The sequence below is a fragment of the Siphateles boraxobius genome, unplaced genomic scaffold (genome assembly GCF_051911475.1).
Source record: "Siphateles boraxobius isolate OS27281-9 unplaced genomic scaffold, OSU_SipBor_1 130, whole genome shotgun sequence".
Lineage (NCBI taxonomy): Eukaryota > Metazoa > Chordata > Actinopteri > Cypriniformes > Leuciscidae > Siphateles > Siphateles boraxobius.
The window spans coordinates 19,055,866-19,069,754 of record NW_027508734.1 but is presented as its reverse complement, the minus strand read 5'-3'; the positions used below and the strand labels follow the sequence as shown (position 1 = coordinate 19,069,754).

Here is a 13,889-nt window from a genome sequence, read left to right as displayed (position 1 = left end):
TTAGATATAAATGTATAAAATGATTATAATTAATAAATAAGAACATGCCTGTGCATCTTTGGTACTTGGCCCCTAATTATAATGATTTTATAATTGAATGTATTTTTCTATGCACTGGTATTATGGCCAATACTTGTAAGCTAATAATTATATACATGTTATGGTCGATAACTGACAAAAAGACTATACAAATATATATATATATATATATATATATATATATATATATATATATATATATATATATATATATATATATATATTTTTTTTTTACTATTTTGTCAAAATAATTTAAATTTGAAATACTAAAAAGTAAAATCAGTTGTTTTAAATGCTTTTAGGCATCACATTATAATGTACTATATGACAAATGGATGTTCATCCTTTTGTCTGAGAAAATATGGGAAATTAGTATGCACAATTACATTTTGAAATTCTGCCATTATATATCCAGTATGGACTGATACCATTAAATACATTTTTTTAATGTCAGCTGAAAACCCATATGGTAAAAATATACTCTACCAATCAGTTTTGGGTCAGTATGATTTAAAAAAAAAAAGAAAAGAAAGTAAGGTTACACTTTATTTTAAGGTGTCATTGTTACAGTGTAATTTATATATTTAAGTACTGAGTAATAATAAGCAACTACATGTACTTACTAAAGGGTTAGGGTAGGATTAGGATTTGGTTGAGAGTTAGTTTCATGTAATTATGCATAATTTACTGTTATTACTGTGGTAAGTACATGTAACATGTAACAACACTGTAAAATAAAGTGTTACCAAAATTGATACTTTTATTCAGAAAGATCACCGAAAAAAAAATTATGTTTCAAATTATTTCAATTTCAAATAAATGCTGCTCTTTTAGCGGTCTTTTCTTCAAAGAATCCTGAAGAAAAAAAATCACTGGTTCTACAAAATTATTTTGAGTTATTTATTTATTTTTCTGAAGGATAATTTGACATTGAAGACTGGAGTACAGTACCATCACAGGAATTAATTACATTTCAAAATAAATTAAAAAAGAAAACTGTTATTTTGTATTGTAGTAATGTTTCACTATAATAATTTAGAAGAGTGTTTTGAAATATTGGCTCATCAACTTGGGGCTAAGTGCACAGTACCAGGGGACTTAAGGATGGTTGCTGGTTCGATCCCTGCAAGTAGTAATACATGAGCCATTACTGTTGTGCCCTTGAGCACAGTTGTTCCCTAGGTAGCTCCAAAGGGATTTTCTCTGTAACAGGTGTACTGTAAGTCACGTCTGCTTATTGAGTACTTACTAAACGACTGTGCACTTTCAGGGTCTGAGCAGCAGGAACAGTCTCCCTACCCCTCAGCTGAGGCGCAGTTCAGCCTCCTCTTCTCTGCCCCCAATGGAGTCTGCCTCCTCACGCTGGGAACGAACCAATGGAAAGAGAACTCTCTCTGAGCTCAGCAGGTCAGGCCTCACAACTACACTCTTAACAGACCTTAGTGCACTCTCTGTACTCCTCTAGGGCGGACGAGGACAGGAACACAAGTGGATTTGTATCTGTGGATTGGTAGTCGACACTAAATGTGATTATAATATCATGAAAGGTTTTTATAAGGCAATAGCTTTAAGATTTTATTAGGACAATTTGCTTTCTGTAATTTTACTGCTTGTCCATAAGGTGGCAGTGTTAAAAAGAATTTTGTTAGCAGGTGGTTTTAGAATCCCAAAAAGAAACTTCATCTAAAGTAAATTGAGATCACTCGTCCCTTGCATAACTATTAAATATTTTGATTTATTAAATCACTTAATTGTGCTTTCAGCTCTCAATGAAAGTGTAGTAATCTCAGCTTTGTTCTAACACATTTCACAATGTTAAAATTAATTGCACAGATTTTCTCACATACTTAAGCACATAGGTGCTTTGACTTATATACTTTTTTTTTTCTTACAGCCAGAGTTGTGTTTCTAATGGGCCCAACAGCAACTTGCTGACTATACCTAAACAGAGATCGTCCTCCGTCACCCTCTCCTACGGCCACACTGTACCCAGAAGACCAGGTCAGCACCAATCAAGAGTGAAATAACCTTCCCTTCATATATATATATTTTTTCAAATAAATATATGAGAATAGTCAGGCTGATTTAGATGGCTTTACTGCAACAGCTATGTCCTTATGTTGGCAAATGACAAACAAGGATGTCTTGGTAGATGTTGAAAAAAAATATATTCATATGCAACACCTGAGCCAAGGTCTTAGAAATCAAATTTTGTTTTCTTTCTTTTTCTTTCTTTTTTTAAGTTTATATTATAATCTATAGTGTACATTTATGTATTCTACAGATAAGTCAATCTAAAGAGTTTTATAGTGTAACAGTAAAAAGTAAAAAAAAAATCAATCCTATTTTTTTTAAGGTTTATAAATGTATAATGACACATAATGACCCAAACACCCATGCATGAGGGTCCTTTCTACTTGTTTTGTTGCAGGACAACACAATGGCTACCTGTACAGTATGTTGATCACACATCATTTATTTACTTGGACAGACAAGCAATGATAATAGATTTTCTTTTTCAAGAATTTCAGTATGTTAATGAGACCTTTACAGACCTTTGTACAATTACAACACCTTGACTTAAAGCCCACAAAAATATCAAAATGATTTTGATTCTGAAATGGACAAATATGTTATATGTCATCATAGCAGTCCATCTGATTATTTTGTATATATTACTTTTTTGATAACTAAGTAGATTTTTTTTCTCATATATATATATATATATATATATATACAGGTGCTTCTCCCAGCCTGAGCCCCGTCAGTTCCCCAAGTCACAGTCTCTCTGCTGCTTCCGGCTTGTCTCTGGTCACTCGCTCTCCGGTGGAGTTCCCAGACACTGCTGATTTCCTCACCAAGCCTAGTGTCAACCTGCACAAACCACTGGGCTACACGCTGAGCTCACCTGATTTCCAGCAACCGTATCGAGGTCATGTCTCGGCCCCCTTGTGCACCAGGTACTGTAACTTCTAGAACCCTTTCCCTATTCTCTCTGACGAGTAGACCAATGAAGCTGCACCTTATAAGATAAATAATTTTTGAATTTTTTTAGTTGTGGCCGACAGATGCTGAAAGGTGTGGCCAATGTGGAAATGGGTGAGGGCCATCAACCAACAGCCAATGAGATGCAAAGAACACGCTCAGGTAAAGTTATTAAGCTATTTCAGGAATGTATAGGAATATAGTCATTCCTGAGTCCATCCTTTGGTTTAACGCTCAAAACGATGCTTTTGCTCTTAGCTGAAGGAGCAGAGTATGGTGGGGAAAACCTGATCCGAGAGGAGAGCGTGGAGGCTGAGTCTCAGGAGGAAAGGACTCCAGACACAGCGGAGGAAAAGCTAAATAGTCAGACCGAGGAAGAGGAACAGACCTCCAGTACAGAGCAGACCTCATTGGATTCTGAGGTAAAGCGCACACACGGTGAACTGCACTTTATCCCCACATGGTTTCATTATATTAATGTCTAAAACATTGCCTCAGGAACTGAAATCAAGATGTAGTGTTGCTTGTGGACAAGTAATTTGAATTTATTAAGTGCCGTTTCGCCTTAGAAAGCCCCACAAGAGAAGAGCTTTTCTTTCTCGTTACCTCAAATGCCTCATCTCGATTCCACCGCCCTCCCGCTCCTTTTATTGGCCAATCTGGCAGTTGTTAAAGTGGCCAGCTGTTGAACAAGCCGAGTTGAGTTTAGAAGAAGAGCGCTTATTTGCATTCCCATACTTTTTGCGTTGTTATGTGGTTGCTGGATTTATAGCTGTGGCTCTTGAGTGGATCTCTCCTCAAACCCTCGGTTTATTGTTCTGCTCAAAGGGGTCTACAGTAAGAGTGTGTGAGGACAACATAAATTTAGCCGACTTAGTCAAATATTTTCGTTGTTATCTCTGGAAAAGTTGCCGGGCATTACATTTTCTGTAAAACTAAGCTGAGATTACTGCAAAACCTTCTACCTTCTGTCTGCTGACTGTGATTGATTGATCTCTGGCAGGGAAATGAGGAGTTCAGGTTGGACTCTATGCTGGTGGAGCATGAAGCACTCATGGAAAAGATCAACACCTGGAACTTCCAGATCTTTGAGCTGATGGACATTACGGGAGGGAAGACTGGCAGGATTCTCAGCTATGTTAGTGCTTTGTAATTCGAAATATTAAGCATTAAAAAATCCTATTGACATGATGAAGCTAATGAAATGCCTGAGTTCTGGAAATCAGCATTAGTCAAATTGAGAGTTTTTTTCATCACTTTGGTGGAAAACATGGGTCTTTTTAAGATAATTAAAACCATTCCCGTTTCATTAAATCCAACCAATTACACACTTTTATTGTCTGATCTGATGTGAATGGCATTTCATTTAATGCTAGTGGTCTCTCTCAGTACAGCGTGCCAATAAACATGAATCTGCAGGGACTCAATGGCTCACTGCATGTCTTGTCTTAATGAAGTTCTGTTTGTTACATTCTCTCAGGTGGCGTACACTTTGTTCCAGGACACGGGTCTGTTCGAAATCTTCAAAATCCCTGTGCGGGAATTCATGACGTACTTTTGCGTTCTGGAGAACGGCTATCGTGATATCCCCTGTGAGAAAAATAAAATCTTGTTAAAGTTAAACTTGAAAACTGGGTTAGAATTGTTCCAGTATTTCCTAAATTAGACCACTGTGCAGATTTGTGTCATGTGAAACTGAGAACGGTTGGAAATTATTCCAGCGAAGCATTAATGTGTTATTTTATCTGCTCTCCACTCAGATCACAACCGGGTCCATGCCACCGACGTCCTTCATGCAGTGTGGTATCTTACCACCCAGCCAATCCCAGGATTTCAGCAGATCCATAATGAGCATGTCACAGGAAGTGATACAGGTACAACTGTGCTCTCATACTCTATTACAGTTTTGCCATAAAGAAACTTTGAGGTATGTGAGCATTACTGAGGCGCGGTGGTATAGTGGACTGGTATCTGAAAGGATGTAGGTTCAAATCCCACAATGACCGATTCATGGTCAACCATCATTGTGCCCTTGGATAAGGTACTGGATAAAACCTAATATAGAGTACATGATGGACAGATTCAGGTTAGAGCATTGGTTTCCTCACTTATGTCTATAATTATATTTAGCATAGCTCCTGATCCATCAGAAATAAATTAGAGGCCGTTGCTCGGTCTTTGTTATTCTAGCTAGCGGCGCAAATGCTGTCCGATTAGAAATCATCTGTTGCGATTGAGATCTGAGGTGGCTGCTGGCTCAGCATGTCCGGGGCTTATTTTAAGTCTGCTGATGGCCCTTGTAATTTCTCAAATGGAGTTCACTCTGACTCACTCTGCTGCTGTTCCACGCAGCAGCCATCTCTGGCAAGCAGAGGTGTTGAATCACACCGAGACCAGTGACTTCACTAGCTGGCTCAAGTACAGAGTTACAAAATATTCCAAAATCTTTGGGAAAGAGATGGTGGAGTATGATTTCAGAGTATTTGATTTTCTGTAAAAACAGTCAGCTTAATTGCAACCTCTTGGCGTGTTTGATTCTCTTATTTCATTAGTGATGTTTAAGGCCTATGCACTCCAATTTTGAATTAGCAACACTGAAAACATGCTTGAATATAAACAAATAATAAACGGACCTGTTTCTTTTTTGGCAAGTTTTTTTATTTTTTCATTTGCTGAACATATTTCATATAGTTTATATATATAGTATTAAATTCATATAGTCATTTAGTTATATAGGTTTTTTTTCAGGTATCGGTCTATATTGGATATATTTGGCCAATATTGCACATGCCCATTTCCCCTGGTTTTTCCATAGATTACTTTTGCTGTCATCTAAAACTCACTTAAAGATAATCTTTAAAAACAATGTTAAATGTGATCTTGTACAGCACAGGAAATTCATTTTGAAATACGTTTATTATAATATTGTGATGTCTAAATTCACTTACAGCATTAAATAAATTGAGTTTAGTTTTCAGTATTATTATTGGCTAATCACGTGATAATTTTCACCATTCAAAATGTGACTTATCGGCTAATTCGCATTTTTAAAACAAAGCAAGCTGCTTGTGTCAACTAGGTGGTTTAAGATAATGTTTTGATTTAGGAATGGACTGTCACCTGGAATGGATGTGTAATAGTGTTTCATCACTGGTTTTACATGGTCATTTTTTGTTTTTATTAGATTCGGACAGTGGAATTTCCTCAGGTAGGGTGGCATATGCCACGTCCAAAAGCTCCTCCTTTTCGGATGACAGTTACGGCTGTCTGGCCTGGAATGTCCCTGCGCTGGAACTCATGGCACTATATGTAGCAGCTGCTATGCATGACTATGATCACCCTGGTCGCACAAATGCCTTTCTCGTAGCCACTAACGCTCCTCAGGTTAGTAAAAGATTTTTTTTTTTTTGCAGTTTAGAAGAACTATGGATTTTGTATAGTTAAATTCGTTCTGAATAGCTTATGAACACAGTTTTGGTTATCGAGTTTTCACACTGTTGTGTCAAGAAGTGAAGCCAGCCCATCTTTTATCAGAAGCATATGATTTTGTAATCAGAGCATGCAACTTCTCGACTCATGCACACTCTTACCCTCTTCTTCTCTTTCTTTCCCTGTTTCCATCTCCACACACACACACACACACACACACACACACACACACACACACACACACACACACACACACACACACACACACACACACACACACACACACACACACACACACACATTCTAACACACACACACACACACACACATTCTCTCACACACACACACACACACACACACACACACACACACACACACACACACACACACACACACACACACACACACACACACACACATTCTCTCACACACACACACACACACACACACATTCTCTCACACAGGCGGTGTTGTATAATGACCGTTCGGTTTTGGAGAACCACCATGCAGCCTCTGCCTGGAGCCTGTTTCTTTCCCAACCTGAGTTCAACTTCCTGTGCAGCTTGGACCATGTTGAGTTTAAGCGCTTTCGATTCCTAGTGATCGAGGCCATCCTCGCTACAGACCTGAAGAAGCACTTTGACTTCCTAGCAGAGTTTAATTCTAAGGTAGGTAGTAGGGGTGCACTGATAGGGTATCAATAACCAATATCAATAATCAGTAACGAGCACAACAGCTTGTTGTGGGTCAATACCAATAAATATAATTTACGTTTCGGTAAAATCATCATACAGATCAGATAATCATCTGTCATTGGAAAGGCCTCAGCTAGTCGAATGAAACGAGCATACTTGTTTCACTTGCAAACTACGGTAAGTATCTTAATGTAAAACGGCACATGTATTAGAACAGAAAACATCCTTGTGTTCAAAAAACAGATGGACAGAGTAACAGACTGAAACAATTTCTGTTATTCCACTTTTGGTATTAAAGGGTAACTAAACACTACAACAACTTTTTTAGTTAATGATCTGTAAGAATGGAGCTTCATAAATGCTGGTCATTGATTCCAGTAAATTTTTTGACATTTGGCTTTAAAGTGTTTTAATTCTACAATATATGGTTTAAAAACGTCTGAGTACTGCCCAGTGGCTACTGCAGTTGAATTTTCCTATTGGTGGTTGCGGTGGTTCGTGACGTACCGGTTGTTGGTGACGTAGGCAGGTTCCATACAAAGAGATGCATCTCAGGTGCACCCACCCCCCCTAAGCCCCCCCCCACCCCTCCGCTGGTCTCTGCCCCCTTTTCCAGCATTTTTAATATTTCCAGTGGGTGGACCGTTTGATTGACGAACTTACTGGCCAATGATTCTATGTGGTCTTGGAAATGATTGGCTGGAGTTAATGCATCCTGCCCGTTCCACAGATGAATAAATTGCTTAATTTCCATTTCAGTGCTTCTAACTCAGTGGCTGTAAGTGGGTTAGGAATAGGATTTCAAGTTATTTTGAAAAAAATGACAAAAAAGAGAATCACATACCCCACCTTTAATTAATAGCAGTTGTTATTGTTATCAGTGTGGAAAACAGGTTTCGCTTCTTCATATTTTGTGGAAACCATGATGCTTTCTTTCTGGATACTTTGAATAGAAAGTTCAAAAGAACAGCATTTTTGAATAGAAAGTTCAAAAGAACAGCATTTTTTAATAGAAAGTTCAAAAGAACAGCATTTTTTAATAGAAACAGTTTGTAACATTTTAAATGTCTTTAGTGACTTTGATCAATTTAAAGCATAAAAGTATTAAGTATTATTTTTCTTCTTTTTTTATTCAATCTTTTGAACGGAAGTGTAACAAGGTTTACACAAAAATATTAGGCAAAAACTTGTCAAAATTGATTAATAGAAGAAATGTTTCTTTAGCACTAAATCAACATAAAAGAGATTTCAGAAGGATCATCTGACACTGAAAACCGTATCAATGGATGCTGACAATTCAGCTCTGTCATCACAGGAATAAAGTAAAATAAAATATTTTAAATAATAAATTTAAATTGTAATAATATTTAACAAAATTATTATTTATTTTTTTTTACAGTTTTTATGATAAGATAAATGCAGCCTTGGTCAAAAACATGAAAAATCTTAATTACATGCCTACTGCAGAAAATGGTGCTTTCTTGTGGTTAATCCTCTGATTGATATTTTTCTTTTTTCAGGTTAATGATGTGAATAGTCCAGGCATCGACTGGACTAATGAAAATGACAGGTTGTTAGTGTGCCAAGTGTGCATTAAGCTGGCAGATATCAATGGGCCAGCCAAAGACCGCAGCCTTCACCTCAAATGGACAGAGGGTATCGTCAATGAGTTTTATGAGCAGGTATGTCCTTTTCACTTTATTACACAACTTCAGCTGCGGCAACATGAGTTCAACATTTGTGCATTTTTGCATTTCTATCTTTATAGGGTGACGAGGAAGCCAATCTAGGATTACCCATCAGTCCTTTCATGGACCGCTCGGCACCACAGTTAGCAAAGCTGCAGGAGTCTTTTATCACGCACATCGTTGGGCCTCTTTGTAACTCCTATGATGCTGCAGGCCTGCTGCCAGGATACTGGATTGATGAGGAAGGCTCAGACGATGAAGAGGACACAGAAGACATTGAAACGGAAGATGAAGAGCTGGACGAGGATCTTGAACCAAGTACGGCTATCCACCTGTGCTCATAAGCAGTGTTGGGGGCAGGGCTGGACTGGCCATCAGGCATACCGGGCACTTTCCCAGTGGGCCGACGTGCTTTTTGGGCCGATACAGATCATTCTTAAAAAAAAAAAAGTTTTTGTCTAAACGGCCCATAATACTCGTACATCGGCAGCCCATTCATTTAGTTCTGCTTAATTGGCGCCGCTGGGATCTTTGTGCCGGTGTAATACATTGGACAAAAAAAGTTTTTTTAACAGACCGGCCCATGAAACACGTAGATTAGCGGCCCCTTGGTTCTTTTCTTGATTGGCACTGGGCTGGTCCAATCACATCTTTAAACTCCTCCCCCTTTGGGCTCTGAGTGAGCGTGCAGTGTCAGTGTGTATCTGTCAAAATAGTCAGAGATTGAGAAGAAACGCAAGGAATGTGCAGAGAAATTGCGTGAAAAAAAGAAACGGGCCCTTCAAGTGTCTGATGAGGATATTGAGGAGGATCAGGAGAGAATGAGTGAGTGTAGAGAACTGTGGTAAGGAGAACTAGGCAACTTTCAGAGCACTGAGGCGATGAGTGTAGGAACCCATTACCCAGTTACGCATTATTTACACATCTGCATAGTTGACGATTACACATTTTACTAGAATTGTAATGAGACGCGTTTGTAAACCATGTTCGGGCTCCCCAGAACCCCCCCCCCTAAAGGGACAGAGGTCCACCCACCACAGATTTACCAAAAATACTGGGTCAAACACTGGTATTGCTATGCCAATGCAGCTTATAGCTTGTTTTAGGATTCATCATTGTGGAGTAGTTCGATTTGTATTTATTTCATCTATTAACTCTTACTCATTCCTACTCACTCATTAGGCTACATGGCATTAGTGGTTTTAATAGGAGTTAGTATACATATTCAGGGGCGTGAAAAGATCGGTTGTGTTTATGATTATATGTAGTGGGTCAGTCTGGGCCAAAATGCCCGGGCCGATTTTTAGTCCCAGTCCAGCCCTGGTTGGGGGTAATGCATTACCAGTAACACAAGTTAAGTAATCAGATTACTTTTCAAGTAACTAGTAAAGTAATGCATTACTTATAGATTTACAACATAATATCTGAGTTACTTTATTATTAACAATAAACAAGCCAGAATGTGAACATGAATGCATGTGACTAATTCAATATCCCAACTCAGCCTCCCTCTCCCATTCTGCCTAGCCACGTGGTCTCTTTACAGTGGGATACATACTAGGTAGATAATATCACAGAAACAGATAAGGTGGTAGGGTATTTACTTTGAGTCCTGGTAATTATTATGTGCAATATACTTGGAAATCTTCTCAGCAGTTATAGTCCAGATCTTTAATGTAGAGATTTGTGCAAAATTCACCCGAGCCGTGGATATTTCCAACATTATATTGGCAAAAATAGACCTGTCTTTCACCGGGGGTTCAGCAGTATAGAAAAGTCAATAGTTTTTGATAAGGCTCAGTCCAAAATCTTTAAAGCGATGCCATTTAAGTGGCGTCCAATATTTTTTGTGACAGAAGTTGCAATGAATAAGTTGGTGAATAGGATTCCTAGATGAGGTGAAAATATTGCCCCATACACTTCCCCAATCCATGATTACCTCCTCTAGTTCAAGGTCTCTTTCCCATGTATGCAACATGGCTAAGCGTTTTTCTTACACTTTCCCGTACAACCATGAAATCAAGTGTCTGGAAGGGGACATTTCAAACCAAGCAATGATCGGATGTGTGGTGAGCAGTTTTCCCCAAGGCACCTCCATAGGCCTTCATAGCCGACCTGTGGTGCAGATACATGTTAACATGCATTCAGGACCAGAAATATATTTCAGCATATAAATGTCCTACTGCGTCCAGCCTCTGGAGAAAAATGGTGCACTTCCCGAATGAATATTATTATTATACGTATGGGTGTGCCAAATATAAGAGTTATGAATGCATTTTTTACTTTGGTTTAATGTTAACTATTGTGTTGGCCTTTTGGACAAAAGGCTTGCATACATTTTTTGCTGTTCAACCCAGAGAACAGAATGTCTGGTTTGTCTGCTAAGCTCTCTTCTATCTCTCTCAAAGGAACCCTGGCAAGTGGGTTGAGCCAAACCTTAATGCATTTTATTTGAAAGGCCCTTTGGTACAATTCAAAATTCGGAAGCACTTATGTTTTGCACGCAGCAATTTCTCAAATTTAATCTGGGTTGTTTACAGTTCCAGATGCATTTACAGCATGTAGAATCAAGTTTGTGCCAAAGTTACTTTTTCACATTCATTGACCAGCTCTTCTATCCCCATTTTGAGAGAAATCAGGATTCAGGAGTAAGTGCAGAGGCGTTGTGTACGCTGTGTAAATATGACGGTTATTGTAGTTCTAGACTAAACGTGAGCACGTATTTACTCATCTCACTTGCACAAAAACAGATTGAGTATTCCTTAAAATGAATAAGAATAGTGAAATACAAACTCAGATTATTATGCAAACCTGCAGTAATGAAATATTTTACATAATACACAAAATACTTAACATACTGTATTTAACTTAATTTATTAGTCTCTGCTGCTGACATTTGTTGATCCAATTCCACCATACCGATAAGATATCACCAATATCACATTACCAATATCACATTTGCATTTAATTTATTTATTTTGCTGAAGTAAGAGCATTGAACTTTATTCTGTGTCATATTCTTCTGCAATCCAGAATGGCAGCACAGCCGAAAGCTTTTTTTGAGCTGCGTCCTCTACTGGACAGGGGAGAACATGCGTTTGCTTCAGCCTGAGGCTTATTCATTTCACAACTTTTATTACTTTTTCGTTCCAGTCCAGGTGGGAACACGTAATGCAAACGTAACATAATGCAATAATTTCCATAAAAAGTACCTAAAGCAATTAGTTACTTTTTGGCAAGTAACACAATATTGTAAGTCATTACTTTTAAAAGTAACTTTTTCACCAACACTGCTCATAAGTTTTCATAGCTCTTGTAGAATCTGTAATAGAATGCTCCCCCCCCCAAATACTTCAGCTTAGATGTCGCACACACTAATTGTGTTTTCCTTACAGAGAGGAGGAAGGGTCGACGTCGGTTGTTCTGCAACATCATGCAGCACTTAACAGAGAACCACAAGGTGTGGAAGAAGACCATCGAAGAAGAGGAGAAGGCCAAAGAGCTGGAGACACAGCAGCAGCAATCCGAGAGCCCAAGCCTTCCTCCATCCACCTCTTCCTCCGATGACATTCAGGTCATTCAAGAGGAAACAGAGGAGGAGGAAAGGCAGTAGCAAGAGGAGAAGGTCAAGAAATGAAGCTCATTGAGGGGCTTAAATGGAGGGGATGACCCCTCCCTCTCCTTCACCTACACAAACACACGCATTGACACCCAGAGGAAGACCCTAGCGGATCTCCCCATGCTGAAATTCGTCACTGTGCCGACACTCTGAAGCTAATGCAGTTCACATTGTGTTGAAAAAAAGGCCTTACTACTGTGAGAGGACCCTTTGGTGGGAACCCCACTCCTATGCACTTTCACCCCATGGAGAATCAGCGGAGAACGAACAGAGCTTTGAAGACGCAGAATCGTGTTATGAGATTAAAACAAGACAGAGAAGAAAACAGGGAGGGGAGAATCGTGCCATCCATGGTTACCTGGCTGTGATGCTGCCTTCAACGTAGAGCTCTTATCTCTCTTGTAGGTACTTAAGTCAAATAGGACACGAAAAAAGACTCTGGAAAAAACAAGAGACAATGACATAATTGACACCCGTTACCAAAGCGAACAGTTCAAAAACATAAAGACTACAACTGATGCCTTTTCAGGCTCAGTGTCAGGAAGCATAACTCAAAATGTGCCTGTCTGAACTTCAAATATATATATATATATATATATATATATATATATATAGTTTGTTTTTATTTTTCTTGTGGTCCAGAAAATGGGCTATGTACCCTGCACTGTATGTGCAGTCCCCAATTCATGCTGGCGACATAAAACACTGTATTACTGAACAGAGTCACTAGGACAAGTGGAAATGCTGACATTTTTGACTGAAAAATGACCTGACTTCTGCATCGTTTTGGATGCTTTTTATTCATGTTAATCACTTTCCTGCATTTTTTTGTTTGCCTTTGTTGTCTGTAAGATAGTTTTCATTCTTTCATTTCATTTGTTGTGTGTTTTTCCCCACCTTGTCCTCTTCAGGAACGCTGAGTTGCCAATCGTTGAATCTTATCTGCAAAGTCCGTCTGTGTTTAAAAGCATAGCTAATGAGACAGGAATGCTGTTCAAATGAAGGGACGTTTCTCCTTTTTTACGTTTAAATAGATATATTTTTTCACGGTTACTCAGGATTCATGTAAAAGGATCGATCCTTGTTTTTTGCGAAAATTTTATTCTGCAATTTCAACTTGCACGTCGAACATTCTTTTCAGAGGCGGGACAGAAATAAATTATATTTTTTGTATGAATAACTTGAAAGTCGTTAACAAAAAGAGATGCTCCCTCAAAGTGTAGTGTCCTGGATATTAAGCCCCTTCCTTATCAGCTGCTCCAGACCAATTTATCCATGTTTATTATTTCCAAAGACCCACTGATAAGAATTGGAACCCAGGATTGTTTTTGAAAACAAAATGTTTGACTAAGTACGCAAGTCATAGACTAAACATTGCTTTGGGGTTACTTCACGTTTGGCATTATTTGAACGTACGGACACATGCTTGTACTT

At 38.5% G+C, this 13,889-nt stretch overlaps 1 protein-coding gene across 2 annotated transcripts in view; it reads left to right on the top strand.

Moving 5' to 3' along the window:
* The window catches only part of pde3b (phosphodiesterase 3B), a 54,903-nt gene extending 42,029 nt beyond the window's left edge, over nucleotides 1-12,874 (top strand). Inside the window, exons 4-17 of one of the 2 annotated variants that reach the window (XM_077228396.1) lie at nucleotides 1,310-1,446; nucleotides 1,934-2,040; nucleotides 2,471-2,494; nucleotides 2,780-2,999; nucleotides 3,095-3,186; nucleotides 3,283-3,446; nucleotides 4,028-4,162; nucleotides 4,505-4,616; nucleotides 4,785-4,898; nucleotides 6,209-6,408; nucleotides 6,918-7,121; nucleotides 8,669-8,830; nucleotides 8,917-9,154; nucleotides 12,232-12,874. In XM_077228396.1, coding sequence (XP_077084511.1) covers nucleotides 1,310-1,446; nucleotides 1,934-2,040; nucleotides 2,471-2,494; nucleotides 2,780-2,999; nucleotides 3,095-3,186; nucleotides 3,283-3,446; nucleotides 4,028-4,162; nucleotides 4,505-4,616; nucleotides 4,785-4,898; nucleotides 6,209-6,408; nucleotides 6,918-7,121; nucleotides 8,669-8,830; nucleotides 8,917-9,154; nucleotides 12,232-12,449 — 2,127 coding nt within the window. In that variant the 3' untranslated portion in view covers nucleotides 12,450-12,874. The remainder of the gene's footprint in view (nucleotides 1-1,309; nucleotides 1,447-1,933; nucleotides 2,041-2,470; nucleotides 2,495-2,779; nucleotides 3,000-3,094; nucleotides 3,187-3,282; nucleotides 3,447-4,027; nucleotides 4,163-4,504; nucleotides 4,617-4,784; nucleotides 4,899-6,208; nucleotides 6,409-6,917; nucleotides 7,122-8,668; nucleotides 8,831-8,916; nucleotides 9,155-12,231) is intronic. The other variant, XM_077228397.1, reaches the window with a different exon arrangement.
* Nucleotides 12,875-13,889: the final 1,015 nt, after the last annotated feature.